The following is a 20,338-nucleotide window of genomic DNA, read 5'->3' on the forward strand; positions in this document are numbered from 1 at the left end:
AAAGCCGTTTTCCGCTAAAAAGTATCGCTGATTGTGTCTTTTCGCCAGGTCCTAACTTATCTCCGTATTCAATTGCAGCCGCTTTTCGCATACGCAGAAAGTCAATACAGTGTAATAGGCGAAAAAGATTTGCCTCTGAATAGCAGGTGAAAAGAAGTGTAAAATTTTTAATTTGTGGTGCAAAGGTGGGGAAACCTCTCAGCACCCTTCGGGACAGCCCCCAAAGGACAACTGTGTCAAAAAATCTCGAACTTCAGAACACCCCAAAAAATTGCACATCTACTGTACATTGATCCGGAATCTTAGTGCATCTTTTTTGGGGGTTCAGGCTGGTTCCCCAATTCTGACAACACTTTCCGCCTGTTCTGAATTTGCCGCTTGCCGTTTTCGCGTGTTTTGCAATTGAATATGGCGAATAGCGGGGACGTGCACAATACTTTTCCGCGTCCAAAAGACGAGATGGCAAAAATTCCGGCAGGTGAAACTTTTTCGCTGGTGCAAAACTAGTTGAATACCGACCTAAGTATACAAAAAAGCACCAGACCTTAAAAATCAAATAATTAGGAACCACATACCTCCCACCAAATTTACACAAAACACCTTGACAAACAAAATCAAATCGGGTTATCACTGCTGTGGACAATACCTTGCATGTAAAACATTAAATAAAAGTAGCCGGTAGCCGCCAAAGTCATAAATAGATTCACATCCACCACAACAAGAAAAGAATTCCAAAAGATTAGTATATTTACTAAGATGTAAAAAAATACATAGGTAGAACAACTAGAACTTTCAAATCAAGAATGTACGAACGTATTAGGAACATAAAAATAGGTTATGAGTATCATAGTGTATCCAAACATTTCAAAGTGACACATAACTCCGAACCAAAATACCAAGAATTCCTGGCAATAGAAACACCCATACAAAACTGGAGGGGAGGCAACTTCATAAATACAATTGATGAATGCAAATTTAAGTGGATTTACAACACATTAGACCCTAAAGGATTGAACATTGAGTTCAACATAAACAAACTTGTATGCTGATGTGGCCTTGATATGACCAACAGTAGACCACCAGTAGAATTACACACACACATCACCGGGATACCCTTAAGAGAAGTAGGCTGGATGAATAACGATGCATGACCCATAAACAAACATGTAAACAACCCCACATAGATATAAACGTGTAGATGTTGGCTACAGTGGTCATTGATCAAAATTAAACACCAAACACAAGCATATGATTCACATTTGTAGTGAATCCAAATGCATGAACATTGCCACCTGTATACAAGTCTACTCTAACAAGACAAGGCCATATACTAACAGCCTGTTAAAATAGAATTCACTAATGAGCCAATCAACTATACTTAGATACCCATATATAAATCCTAAGACAGATGAGTTTCCAACATACACAACAGGAGCAACAATAATACTGAGAAATACATTAGTTATTACATCTGTGCCCCCCAACCTTAAGCATAACCAGATCCATATGTTGATCATGCCATTGCAACTCTCTATACAGTACATACACATAATAGGATGTTTATGAAGATGCTAAACAACAGGGGATCATAACTGCAGTTCCCAATAAACACATAATATCATACCAACACAGAGCATGCTAAGAAAAGCCCACTCACATACCTACGGACCTCCACCAATGGGTTTGCATCCAGTGTGTCAAATAGATGCAACCCTATACAGGCAGTAACTTCCTTGATGAAGGCGGGAACGCCGAAACGCATTGGAAGAGACAACATCAGAAGACCAAGATACCCCTAGCAGAGACAATACACTGAGTGAACAACTGGCTACCTGAATCACCCATCCCAATCACCATCCATATGAACGGGAAGCGAGCGGAGACAGGAGCTGCTCGCTACACTGACTGGAGCAGGTGTACAGAGAGAGGCATAGCTGGATGGCTGGACAAGTCCAGACTCTGCCACCCCTCCATCACGAAAGGAGATATGGGCAATGGATACAACTTCACAATACCTGAGTCACCACATCAGGTGATAAAGAAATAACTGAAGATAGCAGCCACTCATAAAATTGCCTGGTCTCCAGTAATACAGTCAGACTCACCAACTACGGGACATTTCACTCTCCCACATCACTGCACAGGCTGAAAACACAGGCAGTCTGAGTGGAGTAGAGAATGTAGCATCAGACACTACTGCAGGACGCCGCTGCTAGAAACAACATAAGGATCCTGCCAACTGGAAAAGTATGACAAAGGCCAATTTGGACCAGGTATGTATGGAGGGTATTCCCTGCAGGAGTCACACATACCTAAGTAACACGCTCCGGATCACCATCACAATATAACAATTTGTTTTAAGGAGAGCATTGTGACTCTCAATAAAAAGCAGATACGCAATATCCTGTATCAATTAATTATTTCATCTAACACCTACACTTGCTTACACACACCGTACCAGCTCACAAAGGGCGAGATTCATGACGTATCACATTCGCAATGCATCCCACCACTCTTCGCATGCATGCCAGTGTTAATTATACTGGTACGCATGAACAAAAACACAAAGGACAGCTCTCTCGGTAAGAGCTGTCCTTTGCGAGTGAGGGACTTCTGGGTGCACAGAATGACACACACGCGGGGGGTGCTGGGAGGGATCCCATTGGATCCCTCTTACATCACTCTGCGAGTAGAAGCCCATATGCTTCCATAGGGTAACGCCATCTGAAGATGGCATTACTCACAACATCCAAGGTTTGGTGCATGTGAGAAATGCAGTCAAACCCCGAAAACTGCATTTTGGGGGGTTTGACAGCATTTCTGACTTTGCTGCATCCCGCCCATAGTGTCTATAATCTACATAAACACATCTGATACATTATCATTATAAATACATACACCAGACAACTGAGGAAATGATAAAAATATAGCACAGGTGCAGGGCTTTAGCAACCCCCCAAAAATAGTACATCTGCTGTTTTGCACAGCAGATGGGACAATGCCGTGAACAATGCGGTGCAGTTACATGCAGCATGTAACAATACACCATTGTACACCAGATCGTGCAGTGTGTACGGCGTGCGCAATGTATCGTTACATTGCATCACAACGTCGCAGGGTCATACCATATCATGGTGTCTATCCATCTGAAGCTGAAAGAAGATATTGAAACAGCAGCCCTGTATATGGTTTCAATAGCATTCTCTTTAGGAAAACAAATTTGGAGAGGTGGTAAATGCTTTGGTAACATGTTATTGAGGATAGACAGTACATTAATACATAGTTTTGGGAGATATATTTTGACTTGTTTGAAGTGAGAAATTTTAAATAGAGGTCATATGAATCTCAGATTGGGTTTACTCAGTTTATGGGGTATGTCTAAGGAACAAAATATTAAAGGGCATTTTACTAACTCACAAACTGGGACAAATTTATGGTGAGTTTTTGGTATTTTCCAAAAATTCCACAGATGTCTAAGCATTGTTCACCGGCTTTGCCCCAGAATTATACTTAAGGAGGTAAATAATTATTTTCTCAGAGAGGTGAATGGAGGAAATATTTAGATGTATTTGAAATATAGAGTTATCTTCCTTGCCTCTCCTATACTGTTTGTCTTGATAGGCAAACCATGCCACTCTCTAGCCATTGACAAAAAAATGGGCAACGTTTTTCTCATGAAATTGTAGGAATGTGGGTTCAGAATCCATTTCTTGTTGGATGGAACAAATGAAAGGTCCCAACAGCTCAAATAACAATGGCGGCAGACCTCATATCATATGGACCCCATTCTGAAGGGATGAGGCAAGCAAGAAAGTTCTTGAATGATTACAGCATGCAGTTTAGCCTGTCATTCATGTGCTTAAGCATGTCCCTTACATGTCACATGCCTGCGGCATACATGTAAGGGGTTTGGTGAAAGTACATTTGCCCATTTTGCTTATGGCTCATGCCTTTTAGATTAGTGGGAGAAGCATGCAGGCAGCATGTTTAAAGGCTGAGTCCTATATGCCAAAGGTTCAGTTTGAAATGAAAAGATCCATAGAACTCCATTGTGCTAGGAGGCATGTTGACTGAGGTTTTTAAAAGACAAAATGTATTTTGAAGAATGTGGAATGTTTAAGAAGTGTCTCTCCTAGGACCAAAGTGTACTAATGATATGTTTAAGGGGCAAGTCCATCCAAGGATTTAGCTGTACTATTTCCTTTTATATGTATAGGGTTTATCCTTCTAAATGGCCTAAGTATGCTGTTTTCCTATTTTACTTAAGGTAGTCTAATCTAGAGATTATATAGAAAATATTATATTATACATATTATACATTATAGCTATGCCCCCTGTCCCCAAGTAAGAGGTGTACAAAATATTTGACTCAAACAAGGAATTTAGAACAGTCACACTTTTTCTATAGAACCCTTTTCTTGAGATACTCTTTACAACTATTAATACTTTGTATGATATCCTTTGTTGTTTATAATCATTTTGATATGGTTTCACTGCTGTTCATGAGAGTGTCACAGTTTCTCTTGATGTCTTCATCCCTATGCCATATTCGGATAAGTTCTTCTATAAGGACAGCCTTGGTGGTGATCGTTTTATTTTTGAGTTTTTTCTTTACAATTGCCCAAAGATTCTCATTGGATTTGTCTCTGGGCTGTTACCTGGCCAGGGAAGGACATCTACATTATTTTCTGCCAAGAATGCCACCTTCAAAAAACAAAATTTCCCAACCAAATGTTTTTAAATAGTATCTTAACCCATAAAAATACCTCATTGCATTGAAAACAGTTTTACAGTGTAATGCTGGGCAAACACTATACAATTATCTGTCAGATATCTGTCCAATCTGGCTGGTTGGAATGAAAATCTGGTAATGTATGGGAGCAAATGACAATCAAACATTTGCTCACAAACACTGGAAAACAGACAAAAAAGGACATTCAGCCAAATTGATTAAATAAAACAAATGTAACCAATTTGAACAATCATTTTTCTGTTTTCCAGGGTTTAAAACCATATAATCAATTGTCATTGGCTCCCATACATTACTAGATTTTCATCCCAACCTGCCAGATATCTGACAGATAATCGTATAGTGTATGCCCAGCATAAGTTTGTGGCCAGAAAGTCAGAAAAACTATGAAATGTGAAAAACAGGCACAGAGCCTAATAATTTGCACACCTCTGAATTTTTTATGTACAATAAAAAGGGCCATCCATTTTAGTGAATTTTCTGATAAACCCATTGGATACATGTGCAAGATTGTATAAGGAAACTTCACTAACATTATAATTAAGACAGGTTTAATAGGAAAAACATATCTATCTAAGAAGATGTTTTAAATGACTAAATACTCATTGCATTACAATTAATGTTACATAAAATATAATGTGAAGTATATTAGTTCACTTGGGTCCTAGGTATAGCAATTCATTTGCATGAGCAAACCTTAAGGATTGGGTTTTTAAACCCTTCTGGTGTAAGCACCTTGATATTTTATTCCTGCCATTGAAGAAGGTTGAGTAGGGTTTTTTTTCTCTTTTAACTTGTTCCCTACCTAAAATTACATTCATCTAAACTTGCTGCATGATAATAATTTTAGGGCCTAGCAGCCACCCTTGCCAGGCTCACTCACTCTCATCTTCCTTTCTTTACTCTCCCTGACAGGTACCATGACAAACAGGAGGTGACCAGTAACTTCCTGGGTGCCATGTGGCTCATTTCAATAACGTTCCTGTCCATTGGTTACGGAGACATGGTGCCCAATACATATTGTGGAAAGGGAGTCTGTCTGCTGACTGGCATCATGGTAAGACTATCACCAGTTGAGTCGAGCTCATGCACCCTCCATTCCCCTTTGTCTCGCTGCTTCTCTTTGCCCTACATCCTTCCTCTTCATCCTTTTTTCCTTCTGACTCCTACCTCATGTTTCTTTTTTGATCCCTTCCTGTCTTTATCCTTTTTCCTTCTTGTTCCATGCTCTGCAGTGAGTCTGTCCTTTCCTTCCACAGGGTGCAGGCTGCACAGCTCTGGTTGTTGCTGTTGTTGCGAGAAAGTTGGAACTGACCAAAGCTGAGAAACACGTACACAACTTTATGATGGACACACAACTTTCAAAGCGGGTACAGAGTGACTGGGAGATATGGGGATGGGGTGGCGTCTGAAGGAAGTAATAATATGGGTGTGATTAGAAAGTCTAGTAAAGGGAGGAGAAAGCATGGTAGTCTACATTGTAGGGAGTAAAATGATTAAAATGTTACATGGCGTAAGATATCTCTGTAATTGTCTTCATCCTTTGTCTTCCTCAAAGTCTTAATTCATTTATAAGCCTGCTGTCATATTATGTCCATTTACACTTTCCTTTCTTCTGAATCCTTAATTTACTTAAAATATGCACAAAGTTATATATAATAATCATTTAAAAAAATTGGTACACAAAACTAAAAATGTCGTAAAGTGTAGGCATCATGTTTATCCCCACTTTATAATAGCAACATTGCAATATTGTATTCTGTCTGCATTTTATTTTTACATGTATATTACATCACTAGATTTAATGCTATTGATTTATAATAATAAACAAAAGGATTTGTGTGTACTGCACAGTATCAGAATAAGCTATTGTGAATGAGATAAAAGGGGAAGTTTACTACCTAATGGCTAATTGTGGCTGAAACAACATTATTTCATTAGTAAATAAGCATTTCCTATGCTTGACATTTTCTACAGGGTTATGAATATTCAACATCCTTCCATAATGAATTTAAGCTAAAACAGTCTTGGAAATAATCTAATATCTTCAAATACTTTATAATATGAAAGCATTGCAGAGGTGTCTTTCTCTATTACATCGGTCATTACTGCTATTGTTTACACTGCATCTATACATGTCTGTGCATTTTCATATGTATGTACAAGTATTTTCTGTCTTACTGAATTATAGTTTTAGACTATTCTAATTGGAATAGATGACCTAACTAGGGATCATATACAGAAGGAAGCATATTGACTAACTGATGTCTTTATTTGTGCCTGAGCAAAGGTGCTTCTGTATTCTACCTGTCACTAGAATAACCTGCCCTGCTTGTCTCCTGCTTGCTATTCCCTTATATATCTAACATTTAATGACTAAGCACATTACCACTAAACACTCACTAAACCACTGTTACATTAATATGGAAGATGTACAGCTCATGTTGGGCCTGATTCAGAGTTGTGCGATATTAATGCAAACAGCCAAGTTTTTTCTTCTGCGCACTCTGGGGGGGCGATTGTTATCGCTTGGGGTCACAGAACAGATTTGGTTTTGTGAATTTCAGTGGCATTCCTGGGAAATAACGGGTGGCTAGGCAGACGCAGATGGGTCTCTGTATCCAAAGGCGCATAGCCGCTCACTCAGAAGGCATATTCAGACGGAGAAACTGCACCTGCCATAGGGCTGGTGCAAGTTTCGATGGTGCGTCCGATAGTGTGTTTGATCAGTGGCATTGCTATGGGGGTGCAGGCCGCTCCAGGTGTCACCCTCGGAGAGGATGACACCAAAATGCCGGTTCTTCCTCAGTGACAGGAGCAGGGTGCTGCAGTGTGACATTCTCCACACCCCTTTATGTTAGGCAACACCCCCTTTTAGCAGTGCGAGGGAGATATTTAGTGCGCACCGGGTCCTCTGCGTCTGATGACGAATCGAGACAGAAATGCACTGTTGCAAGACACTGCAAAGTGTGCATCTCAGTATTAATAATATCTTCTGCGACATTAGCATAAGACAGCTGCAGCAAAACATGCTTGTGACTCTGAATCTGGCCCTTTATCACAGCAACATAGAGAAATTAAGGAAGAGGTCAGGTTACTGAGTTTTACCATTTCATACTTTCCCAATCACACATTTGCAGAAAGTGCACACTGCATGGAAATCCATCTCAAGTCCTCCTCTGAGCTAGTCATGTAACTAATGCTGGTGTTTTATATTATTCATACATCAGACTTGCACATACACCGTGTTGTATGTACTATGGCAGCCTTATTTATTGCCCAGGTTATTGTAACTGACTAGATACACATTCCCTATCCGCAATGTGCTTTCAGTGTTTGCCATGCTGTAAGGTACCATTTGTGCACCGTTTATGCAATATACAAATGATAACAAATCTAGTGGTGACAGCATAAATTATTGTATAGAAATAGTTCCACAGCCACGTAAGCATAGGAAAAGTGTAGGGTTGCTCTTGAACATATGGTATTTTATCATGCATTGAGAAAGATGGAAGGGAGGTGGGTAGTTTTGTGTATATAACTTTGTAATCACTTCTTCACTATCTTCTACCGTCCCACTTGGAGCCTCTCATGCTAAACACCTCCTCACTGTAGTCTTCCTTTCCATCTTTCCTCTGCTCCTATTCTCTCCCACTCCATCACTCTTTCTTTCTGTCTTGTTGTCTGCCAGTCATTAGATCTTTCTGACATCTTGCTTTCTTATTTTGTTATTATTTCAGGTGAAAAATGCAGCTGCCAATGTGCTCAGGGAAACGTGGCTCATTTATAAACACACAAAACTCGTGAGGAAAATTGACCATGCTAAAGTGCGCAAACATCAACGCAAGTTCCTGCAAGCAATTCACCTGTAAGTGAGAAGGGAAGGGAAAGAAAGCTGTCAAAGACAACCAAGGGCAAACAAGGGGACTCAGGGTAACAGAGATAGACAAATGGATGGATGAATAGAGCAGCAAGAGAGAAAGGAGAGGTATTGCAAAATCCAATTTGTTAACATATGGGTAATAGCAGTAGTAACTAGCAGTAGTGTATTTAAATGCGCAACATCAGTTCTCAGTCCAGGATCGCTCTGAGGGGGTCATTTTTTTTTTACTAAGAGGTGCAAGGTGCATCCCTATTAAGCTCTGATGCTCATGCTATGGCACTTAGATTTCAACCCCAGTCCCCATTGTAGGAATGTCCCATTTGTCTAAGCAGTTCTTGTACTCTCCCTGTATAGGGGGTATAGAAATGAGAAAAGTCAGTGGAAAGTGCTGACGATCTTTTATTTGGACCTCCCCCAGTGAATTGTTATTTGAATTCTTAATAGAAATGGCTTGTTTCAAATTCAGTAATGTATTATTATATTAGTTCTATACAGCTTGTAAGCATGTGTGGACCACACCCCACTGTAATGCCACATCCAAGCTGACATTAAAAATAAGGACTTTTGCACTGTGTAAGGACTTGGTGACTGTGTGCTAAGTAGAGGATACTTTCACATATGCGCCATAACTAGTCATTATAGCTCAGCTTATTTCCATATTATCTTGGCATTGTATATTTAGCTTCATTGATCTTCCTATGCCAGTATGCATATGGACCATATTTATCCAAGACAAAAAAGGAAACATGTTAGAATTAACAGTATTGTAACAGTGTTTCACTGTGGAAAGGTAATTATTCCATGATGTTAATAATGCAAACCTTACTGCAGTCTTGTTTGGTGCAGATGAATAATTGTAAAATGAAAAAAGAATGTATGTATTATAATATTCATTTCATATTTTGTATAACAAATACAGACCTTCTGTTACACATGACAGCCATTTCACAATGAGGTCTTGTTTTCAGTTGTAGAGTCCCCCCAATATTGTACTAAAGACATATGAAACAAGTTAATCTGTGTGAGCACTAACTTGCACAAACTATAGAAGCTTTATATAATCTTTTGTTGTTTCTTTGTCAGAAATGATATACAAAATAACACCACATATTATCTCTTGTGCACCACATTTCTTGAACCATAGTAATGAAAATGTTCTCCAAGCAGGAAAATTCCACCTGTGGTAGGAAAGTTATTAACATCTTGCCGAATTTGTATCTCTTAAGTTTCATAGCGGTAAGCTAAATGCCCAATGATGCTTCGTCATGCATCCTTATACTCCATGCTCGTGAGAGTGAAAGTTTTCCTGCACCCACCTATTATAAATATGGAGCATTTAGGGGTGCTATGTGGACTTGTTTTATACTTACCTACCTTGGTAATAAATTAGTATGATATTGGAACCAAGGACTTCTCTAATTTTTTTCCCTTTTAAATACTCTTGATATTATTGTGTATCTTTATAAAGATACACAATAATATCAAGAGTATTTAAAAGGAAAAAAAATTAGGGCAGTCCTTGGTTCAAATATCATACTAATTTATTTGATTTATTGACACATATAAGCACTCACAAAAAAGTTATCAACTCAATGGACATTCGTATGAGTACGTTCATATAATCGATAGATGTTTTATTGCTTTTCAGACACAATGGGGCCGAGTATGAGTTTGAAGTAAAGCAAAAAAGAGAAAGTAACTTTGCACCTCGGTAAAACCATGCTGCACTGCAGGCGGGGAAGATATAAAGTGAGCAGAGAGAGTTAGATTTGGGAGGGCTGTGTCCAAACTGAGGGCCCGATTCAGACCCGCTCGCTAGATGCATTCGCATGCAGCCAAAGTATGCAAATCCCGCGATCGCACAGCAAGGCATTAGCATGCCCACTATGTCTTGGCGTGTGATCGCGGTGTGTATTTTGGCGCCTACTAGCCTGTCTTAAGACGCCCACTTATGCACGTCATCTCCAGGATGTGTATGCAACAATCGGTAACATCAAGTACCAACAGAAGCGTATGCAGCACTTGTGTCTGACCATACACTACCGCAAGCACTGCGAGTGCTTCAGAGTGTAAATTAACCATGTGACGTGTACTATGACGCTACGTCTTAATTATACACGCCTCTAAAACGGCGTTAAGACGCTTGGACACGCCTGCGTTTGCACCACCACTCCCCCGTTTCCATCGACCAACCCCTGTCAACACCCACAAACGGCTCTTCCTGTCACTCAACCTAGCGAGGCGTCTATGCCTAAGGGGAGATCGCTTCGCAATCGAATGGACTGGTTTGCGCACACGCACCTCGATGCGTACGCACGCGCACATTGCAAACATCGTCAGGCTGCGTGCGGACACATCCTAGCGAGCGGGTCTGAATCGGGCCCTGAAACCTAAATTGCAGTGTAAAAATAAAGCCGGCCAGCATTTGTGGTATACATGTAAAAGCAGCCAGTATTTACCCTGCATTCAAAAGTAATACATGTATTGCACCCTTAGTATTGCAACATGGTTTGTCCAGGTGCAAAGTTACCTGCTTTTATATGCAACAATTGGTTATGCTATGTGAAGATAGAGGATGGCACTAGCAAAACAATGATTGGATTGGATTGAATCGAATCTTTTGTTTAATGCATGAAAATGACATGTTTCTAGACATAAACAGTACAAAAGTGGGCACACATCAGACATCACTGGCATGAAAATCAATATAATAGGCCTTTACGCCTTAGTGTAACACAAATTAAAAATGTGTAAAATGAATTCCAAATTTACTGAGCTTTTTACAGTTGTTGCTGATTTACAACCATTTTTGTAACACATTTGCACATTATCTGCCCCTTTAATAAATTCCTCTGTATGAACAAATATATGGAGACAAATACATATGGACACAATGAACTGAAGCTTGCACACATCTGGTTTGCCTGAGATTTGTTTAGCTAATGCTTGAAATGGCTACCATGGAAACACTAAAATACAGCAGCAATGCAGAGATATGTAACCAAACAGGTGCCAGATTACACAGAGAAGACAGGTTGGCCTATCAAATCACTATCACAGGTTATAGCTGAAAGATCATTACAATAGGACGCAGGCATGGAACTAACCATATTACTGCATAAAGCATCAGCTATACTGGTTTCATAAACTTTTTTATCTCACTTGAATTTGCTTAAATGCATATGTGTAAAACTTTTTATTAAAATTCCTAAAAACAGATATATTTTGAAATATTTCAGTATATACAAAAACAACATAGTAATCCCCTGTCTGTATATTAGAGTGTTCTGTGAAATAAATGTGGTATTGCAGTATAAAAATGGCATTGCTACATAATGGTTCTTGTCAACAAGAGGTCGATGTATCAAAGGCTCAAAATGGTATGTTTTTTTGCAGGAAATTGTGCTTTTGCCTATTTATCAAAGGCCATCTGCTGGTGAAAGTTATTGCCAACTGCTTCAAGCCTTCACTGGAGAAATTCTGCAATGCTTCCCCATGCATGATGAAGCCTATTTATCATGGAGAGCTGCGGTACAAGTTACGCAGCTGTCTTTCAAAACAGGATGACGTTAGCCGAGTTGCTCAGACGATTAAAAATACTTTATTATTACAGTAAAGCATTTTTTCCTATTTTCATTTTTTTTCTTTTGCTTTTATTATTTTCCACCAAACGATCAATCTGGGACTGAAGAAATCCAGAGTCTGGGCTTCCAGTTCCTTTGAGTATGCGGCAGCTGACAAGCAGGCTCATGCATGCACTCCCTGGGTAGAACTACTCTTTTTACTGCCAGCCAGTGTCGCTGGGGAGCCGAGAATCACTTAGCTGCCCTGTTGACCTTTTCTTGCTAGGTAGACAAAAAGAAAATTCTCTATTGCTGCAACAAGCATGGATAGTAAATCTTATAAATCTTATGTTTGGAATGGACTCAATAAATAGACCCCCACAGTCTTCTGACGTCCATGCTAAGGACACACAACACACACACACACACACATATATATATATATATATATATTAGGGATGTGCAGGCTCGGATAGGTTCGAGTTTGCACGCCGGGTTCGGATTTTTCCCTCCAAAAAAACGGAACTCAGAAAGAGGCTAAACGTCATCTTGCATGGACAAACATCATCATTCCTGGAAAGAAAAAGCCAGAACAATAAAAAAAACAGATCCACCTAAAATACACTGAAACAAGCCACATCCACATAAAATATACTGAAAAAGCCACATCCACATTACATTGAAAAATACATTGAAAAAAAATAATCAGATTTACATACTACAATCCAACCCCCCCTGGTGTCACTCCAGCCCCTCCATGTGTCACTCCAGTCCCACTCATGTGTCACTTTAGCCGCCTCTCATGTGTCTTTCAGCCCCTCATTTGTCACTCCAGCAGACCCTCATGTATCACAACAGCAGCTCCACATGTGTCACTCCAGCCACCCTCCCCCCCTCTCCCTGGGCCACTCCAGTCCAGCCACCTTCCCCTACACTCCCTCCCACTCCATGGGCCACTCCAGCACCACATGTCACAAATAAAATGTAAAAACAAATAAAATAAAAACACAGCTCTTTTCCTGCTGCAGCTGCCTGTATCACGTAGCTAGGCTCCGGCGTCTGCTACCGGGTTGCTCCTCGTGGCTGCAGGTTCAGTCACAAGTTGAGCTCTGCCTCCTATTTGCGGCGTGACATCACCACATCGCCCATACATGCCTCCAGTGCAGAGCATATAGCTGCAATAAAGGACGTGCCTCCTCTGAATAGCTGCGCACGTAGTCAGTGTCAGTCAGGGAAGCCGCATCTGAACAACGGAAGAGCCACAGGTTGGCCACCGCTGCTCTTATGACTAAAGGTTAACGTCATCCTTGGATATAACTTAATTACAGCTGTACATTAGCAGATTTATATTTTTAGCACTGATTATTCTAAGAAATATTTGTCATTTTCCAGGCAATTTCCCAAGTTTATATGCCCTTTTGGATTGTTTTCTATTGTGTACACCTTTGTCCTGTAAACTAGTTGTGTTACATTCTGTGTTTAGTGTCCTGTTTGTTAACAACAACAAAAATTATGTTATGTTTTGTCTTTGTTTTGCTAAATCATCCCCTACCAGAGCTCAGAAGTAAGTTTCTCTCTCCATACCCCACGTCTCCAACAAGTAACTTCTCCAGATGTATTGGTGCTTGCCTGCATGGGAATTGAAACAACTGCAAAGTCGTGGTCTTCATCTCTAAGATCCTGTTGTGGTTTTTCATTCACTGATGAATGAGAAAACCTGGCTTTTCTTTTTATTTTCCTTTCTCTGAGCTGTGAGCTGTACTGCTTTCTATGAAGAGGCTGAGTTTTATAATAACCATGCTGCCTGAGAGAACTGAATCAGATATTGCCCTAGATTGTCACATATAATAACCTATAAACCCATCTGTGTCCAGATGATGAAGTTAGCATACAGTATATACAATAAAGGTGCTGTACAACCCACATTTCCATATTGGAAAGTCCCAGAGACTCACGAATTGCAGGAAGCTCTCCTGCATTCTTGGGTGAATAGACTAGCCACCTGGATCCCGGGGGACCATTGAAAAGTCAGCAAGTATACTACCACCTTTGTAAAAGATTTTTACTAAGGTGCCTCTTTCCCTAACTGAAGCCCAATGGGCTGCTTTTCCTGGGGCTCTGCAATTTCTGTAATAAAGACCCGGCAACCCAATTTTGTCCACTACCAGTGAATCTAGAAGGAGAGCAAGAGGCCCAATCACCAACCACAGTCTTTTGATAACAGCTTCTGATTGGTCCTCCTACTCTCCGCCTACCCTCCAATTTCCATCTTGAGCTACAAAACGGAGGAGCTCAGGGAAAAAAGTTGCCTGGGGGGCACCAGGGGCTACTGGTTTATGCACTTTAGAAAAATCTTTTCCTGGGTGGTGGTCCAGCGTTACATACAAAACTACTACTGTCTGGTCTTCTCCCTCCAAGTTATATTTCTGCATAAACATGCATTAAAGTGAAATACAACACATCATGACTCATTTACTGACATTGCACTTAGTTGTAAAATGTATATTGAATCATAGTATCCAATAAGATATTGCTTTTATCAATAAGCACCCTCCTCTTATATACATTAGTTTGTGTTCTGTCAGTGCAGCACTGCAGGTCCTCATTATATAGCAAGGCATGAGTGTCCGATCTCTTCCTGGCAATTTCATGGTCACTCCGCTAGAATACTGGACAAGATGTAACTATTAATATGATCTGAGCAAACCTAGTCAATATTGGTGAAGACAGTGAGGATTGCCATCAAAGTGCAATAACCCATAGCAACCGATCAAACATTTGCTTTTTGTATCTAAAACTTAACATATAAACTGTACTGTTCTTTTTTTCCTGATGCTGAGCAGCAGAATCCTTTTCTAATTTTTCCAAATAGGACAGGAGAGATCCTTCATTGTAAAGGCCAAGCGGCCAGAACACTTGGGGGGCTGTTAGTATGATGGCAGAAGACTGCTGACACAGGTCTCAGCTGCCTGGATGTATGAGCATGTTTAAGAATAATAAACGTATACACTTCGGGGCTATAATTCTCAGGCATCATGATAATGTTGGAGTCACACACACACGACGATATCTGGTCAATTTGCTGATAACATTAGCTCTATCACAGCGTGTCTAGACACATGATCAATGAAAGCTAATTGCTGATTGGTTAATATTGATTACTGTACATCTGGACTTAGTTAGTATATTATACCCAGTTCAGATTTAATTTATAAATGGAGTTCTGAAGCTTTAGATAGTGATATCTGTCAGGCATCATGGTCTAGAATGACTCTTCATCATCACAGTAAGCAGCATATATTCTCCTCAGAAAGGGTTGCAGTGGCTGCTCCAGTTTCACACAAACTTCGGCTTTCTGTCAGAGGCAGTGATGATAAAAAGGATAATTCATACTGACGCATGCAAAGATGCTTAACGTACTTCCGATCTCTATCCCATCACTACAGTGTATAGGCCTCTTTTACATAAAAAGGTCCTGAGCTATGCTATGCAGATTTTAACTTTTGCTCGCTCATTTTCAAGTAACTTTGCATGAACTAACACATAAAGATTATTAACCCTGACTGCACTGAACAGTCCCACTTGTTGGAGAAGTTTTAGTGCCGGAAGGGGTAATGTTATATATTCAGCTTCAATTTTTTTGTGGGGGGAAGGAAAGATGTCAGTTGCTTTGCATGTGTCATGTGACTGGCTGTTTGGGAGGTAGTTCTGCCATATGAACCTAACTGTTCTGTCACTTGCAGGTTACGCAGTGTGAAAATGGAGCAGAGGAAGCTCAATGATCAGGCCAACACTCTGGTGGATTTAGCAAAGGTGAGCTTTGCTTATGTGATTCTCAGTAGGTGGGGCTGAAATTGCTCATGGACTATACTAAAGCTTTCAGGCTGGATTAGGACAGTGAAGAGACATAATCCCTACCCCAGAGGATCAGATCCATCATTAAGCAAGAAAAATCAAGGGACTGATGTCAGTGGCTGAATACTGCCAGTAGATTACAGCAAGGGGAAGGACGGCACGTTCTGTATGAGGGAGATTGTAGGTGCACATAGCACTGCATACGTAATTTTTCTGCTTATTATATGCATGTGCCCACAAAATACATATGCATACATCTATATACAGATTTTTGTGTATTGTTAACCTGCCCCCATTACTACTGGAGAGGCAACACGAGGACAGGTAAACGTGTTTTCTTGCAGGTATACTGAATGGCTGGTGTAATGATACATAGCATTATTTAGCCTTTTCTGTTTCCTGATTGTGTACTGACTCCTCCAGCTGACAATACAAAAATCATTAATGTTGCGAAGGTATTATATGAAGCCATACCATTACCCATCCATTCAGGTTACTTAACTGGCATTTCTGTTGTGTCTGTGAAACATACCTGCCTACACTCCCGATTTTAGCGGGAAGCTCCCGATTTTTAGTGAAGCCTAAAGCCCCCCCCCCGCAAAGTGAACATCAACTCCCGTATTTTTTATTATTTTTTTTTATCTAAGGACCGCGCATGTGCGAGTCCTGGAATGCCGGGGGCGGGGCCTGCACAGAACCTCATGACTGGCCGGCCACCGCGGGGTTGTAGGTAGCGGTGGCCGGCTAGACAGCAGTGAGATCGTCGGGATCTGTAAACAGCGGCGCTGCGGAGCTCTGGTCAGAGGCGTAGGTCACGTGTACACAGTTCAGCAGCAGCGGTGGCCTTTTCTCCTCCCACGGTGGCCTGGCTCAACGTAAGTACAAGTGTTGTTAAATAGAAGTGAATAGTGGCTAGCTGTGCTGAGTGTCACAGGCATTAACTGCACTCCGAAAGGGCACTCACTGACAGCCTTCCATTTAATCATGGATGGCTGTTAGTGAGTGCCCGTTTAGAGTGCAGTTAATGCCTGTGACAAGATTATATATATATATATATATAATGGAGTTTACAGTAAATAGGAGGGAGAGTGAGGCAGCCTGCTCACAGCCAGCATCCCAATCCTCCCAGCAACTACTGACCTGAACCTCCAACCACTCCTCACATTGTAAGGTAGGACCCTCTCCCTCTCTCACCACACTCCCAGCATGGGATTTATTATCTACCTCCACCGTGCAGGACATGTACAGATGCTGACTGCATAGTGGGATATGTGTGTGTGTGTGTGTGTATATATATATATATATATATATATATTATTATTTTTTTTTTTACATGTAACAGCAGTGCCAGACATTCAGGTTGTTATAGTGTGTATTGACACCTTCAGAATAGTCCCTGCTTGTAGGTTAGATGTGTTGTTACATTACTTTAGTTTATAAGGACATAAATCATTATATGCTGCTACACTACAACTCCCAGCTGGTGGAGCTGATAAAGGAAAGCTTGTCTCTGTGTTATCGGTCGGATCTCTCTGGCCGCTTCCTAATTAGTTTATTTCTACCAGAGATGTGTTCTGTGGCTTATGAAAGTTTGACATCAGATATCTAGTAATGTGAATGTGTGTATGTGTAGGGCATCTAGTAATGTGAATGTGTGTATGTGTAGGGCATCTAGTAATGTGAATGTGTGTATGTGTAGGTCATCTAGTAATGTGAATGTGTGTATGTGTAGGGCATCTAGTAATGTGAATGTGTGTGTGTAGGGCATCTAGGTGGAGCTAGACACGCCCTGTGGGCGGAGCGGGCCACGCTCCCTCAACGGCACGCCGCGCTGCTCGCGGCGCATTCTACTCCCATCTGCAATCTCCCTGAAAGTGTTTTTAAAAAGTAGGCAAGTATGCTGTGAAACCATTACATTATTACTTTCTGCACAAATATGCCCAATGCACCTTAGTATTTACTACTAACACTGTCTAGCAACATGCTATGGGGAGGTGATAGTGTACACACCTGTTGTACTGTATTTGAGCTGGAAGTATCTTGATATGTATCCAACCTAACCTTTGTTTTTTGCTTGCATCTTTTACTATGTAAGTTTAGAGAGCAGACACATCCACTTCTAAATGAGCATCTTAATGTCCCATAACAAAATGTATTAGCCAGTATAAGGTTTTACATGGCACAATACTGCTGATTTGCCATATTACATAAAAAATTAGTGCCAGAGCCATTGCAACTACGTACACAGATGCAGACACTGGCCAAGACAGGCCCCAAAACAGTGGCGACGTGCCTGCATTTAACTCACCGCCAACTCAAACACACACCCCCATAACTTCCCACAAATGCTCACTGACTGTCAATCACTCTGTATCCAATCCATACGCGATCTCCAACGACTCTGACACGTGCAGTGCAAAAAACAATTAGCTGAAATCTGCAAACATGGGCTTTGTGGCCGCCTCTGAATCAGGCCTATTATTAGATTACATTTTTCCCATGTCAAATAAGTCTTTAAGTATTCAGAAAATGCAACATATAATAAATACTATCCCAATGTCCCCTTATTCTAATGATTAATTTAAGGTATATATTAGGGTAAACTGAACAGAATAGAAGCATTAATTTATTGTGCTGCTTAGACTTTTGGCCTCTTTCTATTCTTCATTCTCTCAGTAGCCTTGGGGAATTTCTAGATTATACAAAGAGGTTTGTCAAGCTCAAGCACAATTAGTGCGCATTGTAAATGAGGGTCCATGGTATACACAGTGAGGTTAAGATCTCATTTTAAAAAACACATGTTGAAATATAAATAATTCTCAAAGGGAGTATTTTGTAACATACAGTAGCTACAACCTATTAGAATATCATCTCATGATATCATAACCTTCACATGATCCACTATCTACAGTACCAGCCAGATTGCATCAAAACAATTTTTTTAGGTTTGTGTATACGTATATATATATATATATATATATATATATATATGTATATATACTGTATATACAGGGCCGGCCCAAGCCTAAAGTTTTTGGTAAGTGAGTATATTTTGTGATGCCCCCCTATGCAGTGCCCCCAGTAGTGGTCCCTCCTGTGCAGTGCCCCTTGTGCCCCCAGTAGTAAGCCCCTTATATAGTGCCCCCAGTAGTAGTCCCCCTATGCAGTGCCCCCAGTAGTGGTACCCCCTATGCAGTGCCTCTTATATAGTGCCCCCAGTAGTAAGCCCCTTATATAGTGCCCCCAGTAGTAGTCCCCCTATGCAGTGCCCCCAGTAGTGGTCCCCCCTGTGCAGTGCCCCTTGTGCCCCCAGTAGTAAGCCCCTTATATAGTGCCCCCAGTAGTACTCCCCCCTATGCAGTGTCCTCAGTAGTGGTACCCTCTATGCAGTCCCCCAGTAGTAGTCCCCCCCATGCAGTGCCCCCAATAGTGGTACCCCTTATGCAGTGCCCTTTAAACAGTGGCCCCAGTTGTAGTTCCCCCCGTATGCAGTACCCCCAGTATTGCCCTTTATATAGTGCTCCCTGTAGTGGTCCCCCAATGCAGTGCCCCCAGTGGTAGTCCCCCCCTCTTGTTGTGCCCCCAGTGAGGTTCCCCCCCCTTGCCGTGCCCCCAGTAGTAGCCACCACCTTGTGCCCCTAGTAGTAGTCCCCCCTTGTAGTAGTCCCCCCCTTGTTGTGCCCCCAGTGGAGGTTCCCCCTCCCTATGCAGTGTCCCCAGTAGTAGCCACCACCTTGTAGTGCCCCTAGTAGTAGTCCCCCCTCCCCCCGAGTAGACACACATGTAATAAAAATAAAAACACTTACCTGAATCCCCGCTACGGGTCCTGCTCCCGCCGCCGCTATCCGCTCCTCAGTCTGTCCGCCCAGGCCGGACCGCTCTGCATTATGGGAGAGACGTCATGATGTCTCTCCCATTACCAACTGCGGGAGCCGGAAGATGGAGCTCATGAGTGAGCTGCAGCTTGGTACTGGCAGTGGGCGCAGCAGCTAATGAGAGTCTGACAGACTCTCATTGGCTGCTAATTAAAACAAACACACAGCTGCCGGCGCCGACGGCTGTGTGTTTGTCACTGTGTAGCACGGTCAGCGCTACACGCGCGGTGCAGCTGTGTCACAGAGACACAGGGGTCTATTTACTAAGCAGTGTTAGGAGACAGTGAAAAGTGATAAAGTACCAGCCAATCAGCTCCCAACTGTCATGTCACAGGCTGTGTTTGAAAAATGACAGTTGGGAGCTGATTGGCTGGCACCTTATCACTTTTCACTCTGTCTCCTAACACTGCTT

At 41.3% G+C, this 20,338-nt stretch overlaps 1 protein-coding gene across 3 annotated transcripts in view; it reads left to right on the forward strand.

Annotated features, from left to right (window-relative positions):
* Positions 1-20,338, forward strand: part of KCNN1 (potassium calcium-activated channel subfamily N member 1) — a 138,927-nt gene that overhangs the window by 105,090 nt on the left and 13,499 nt on the right. For 2 of the 3 annotated variants that reach the window (XM_088478555.1, XM_088478554.1), the window contains exons 5-8: positions 5,666-5,807; positions 6,010-6,120; positions 8,491-8,618; positions 15,940-16,009. In XM_088478555.1, the coding sequence (XP_088334681.1) occupies positions 5,666-5,807; positions 6,010-6,120; positions 8,491-8,618; positions 15,940-16,009 (451 nt within the window). The remainder of the gene's footprint in view (positions 1-5,665; positions 5,808-6,009; positions 6,121-8,490; positions 8,619-15,939; positions 16,010-20,338) is intronic. The other variant, XM_088478556.1, reaches the window with a different exon arrangement.

This window comes from Taudactylus pleione, unplaced genomic scaffold (assembly GCF_031769625.1).
Source record: "Taudactylus pleione unplaced genomic scaffold, aTauple2 ptg000214l, whole genome shotgun sequence".
In the NCBI taxonomy this organism is placed as follows: domain Eukaryota; kingdom Metazoa; phylum Chordata; class Amphibia; order Anura; family Myobatrachidae; genus Taudactylus; species Taudactylus pleione.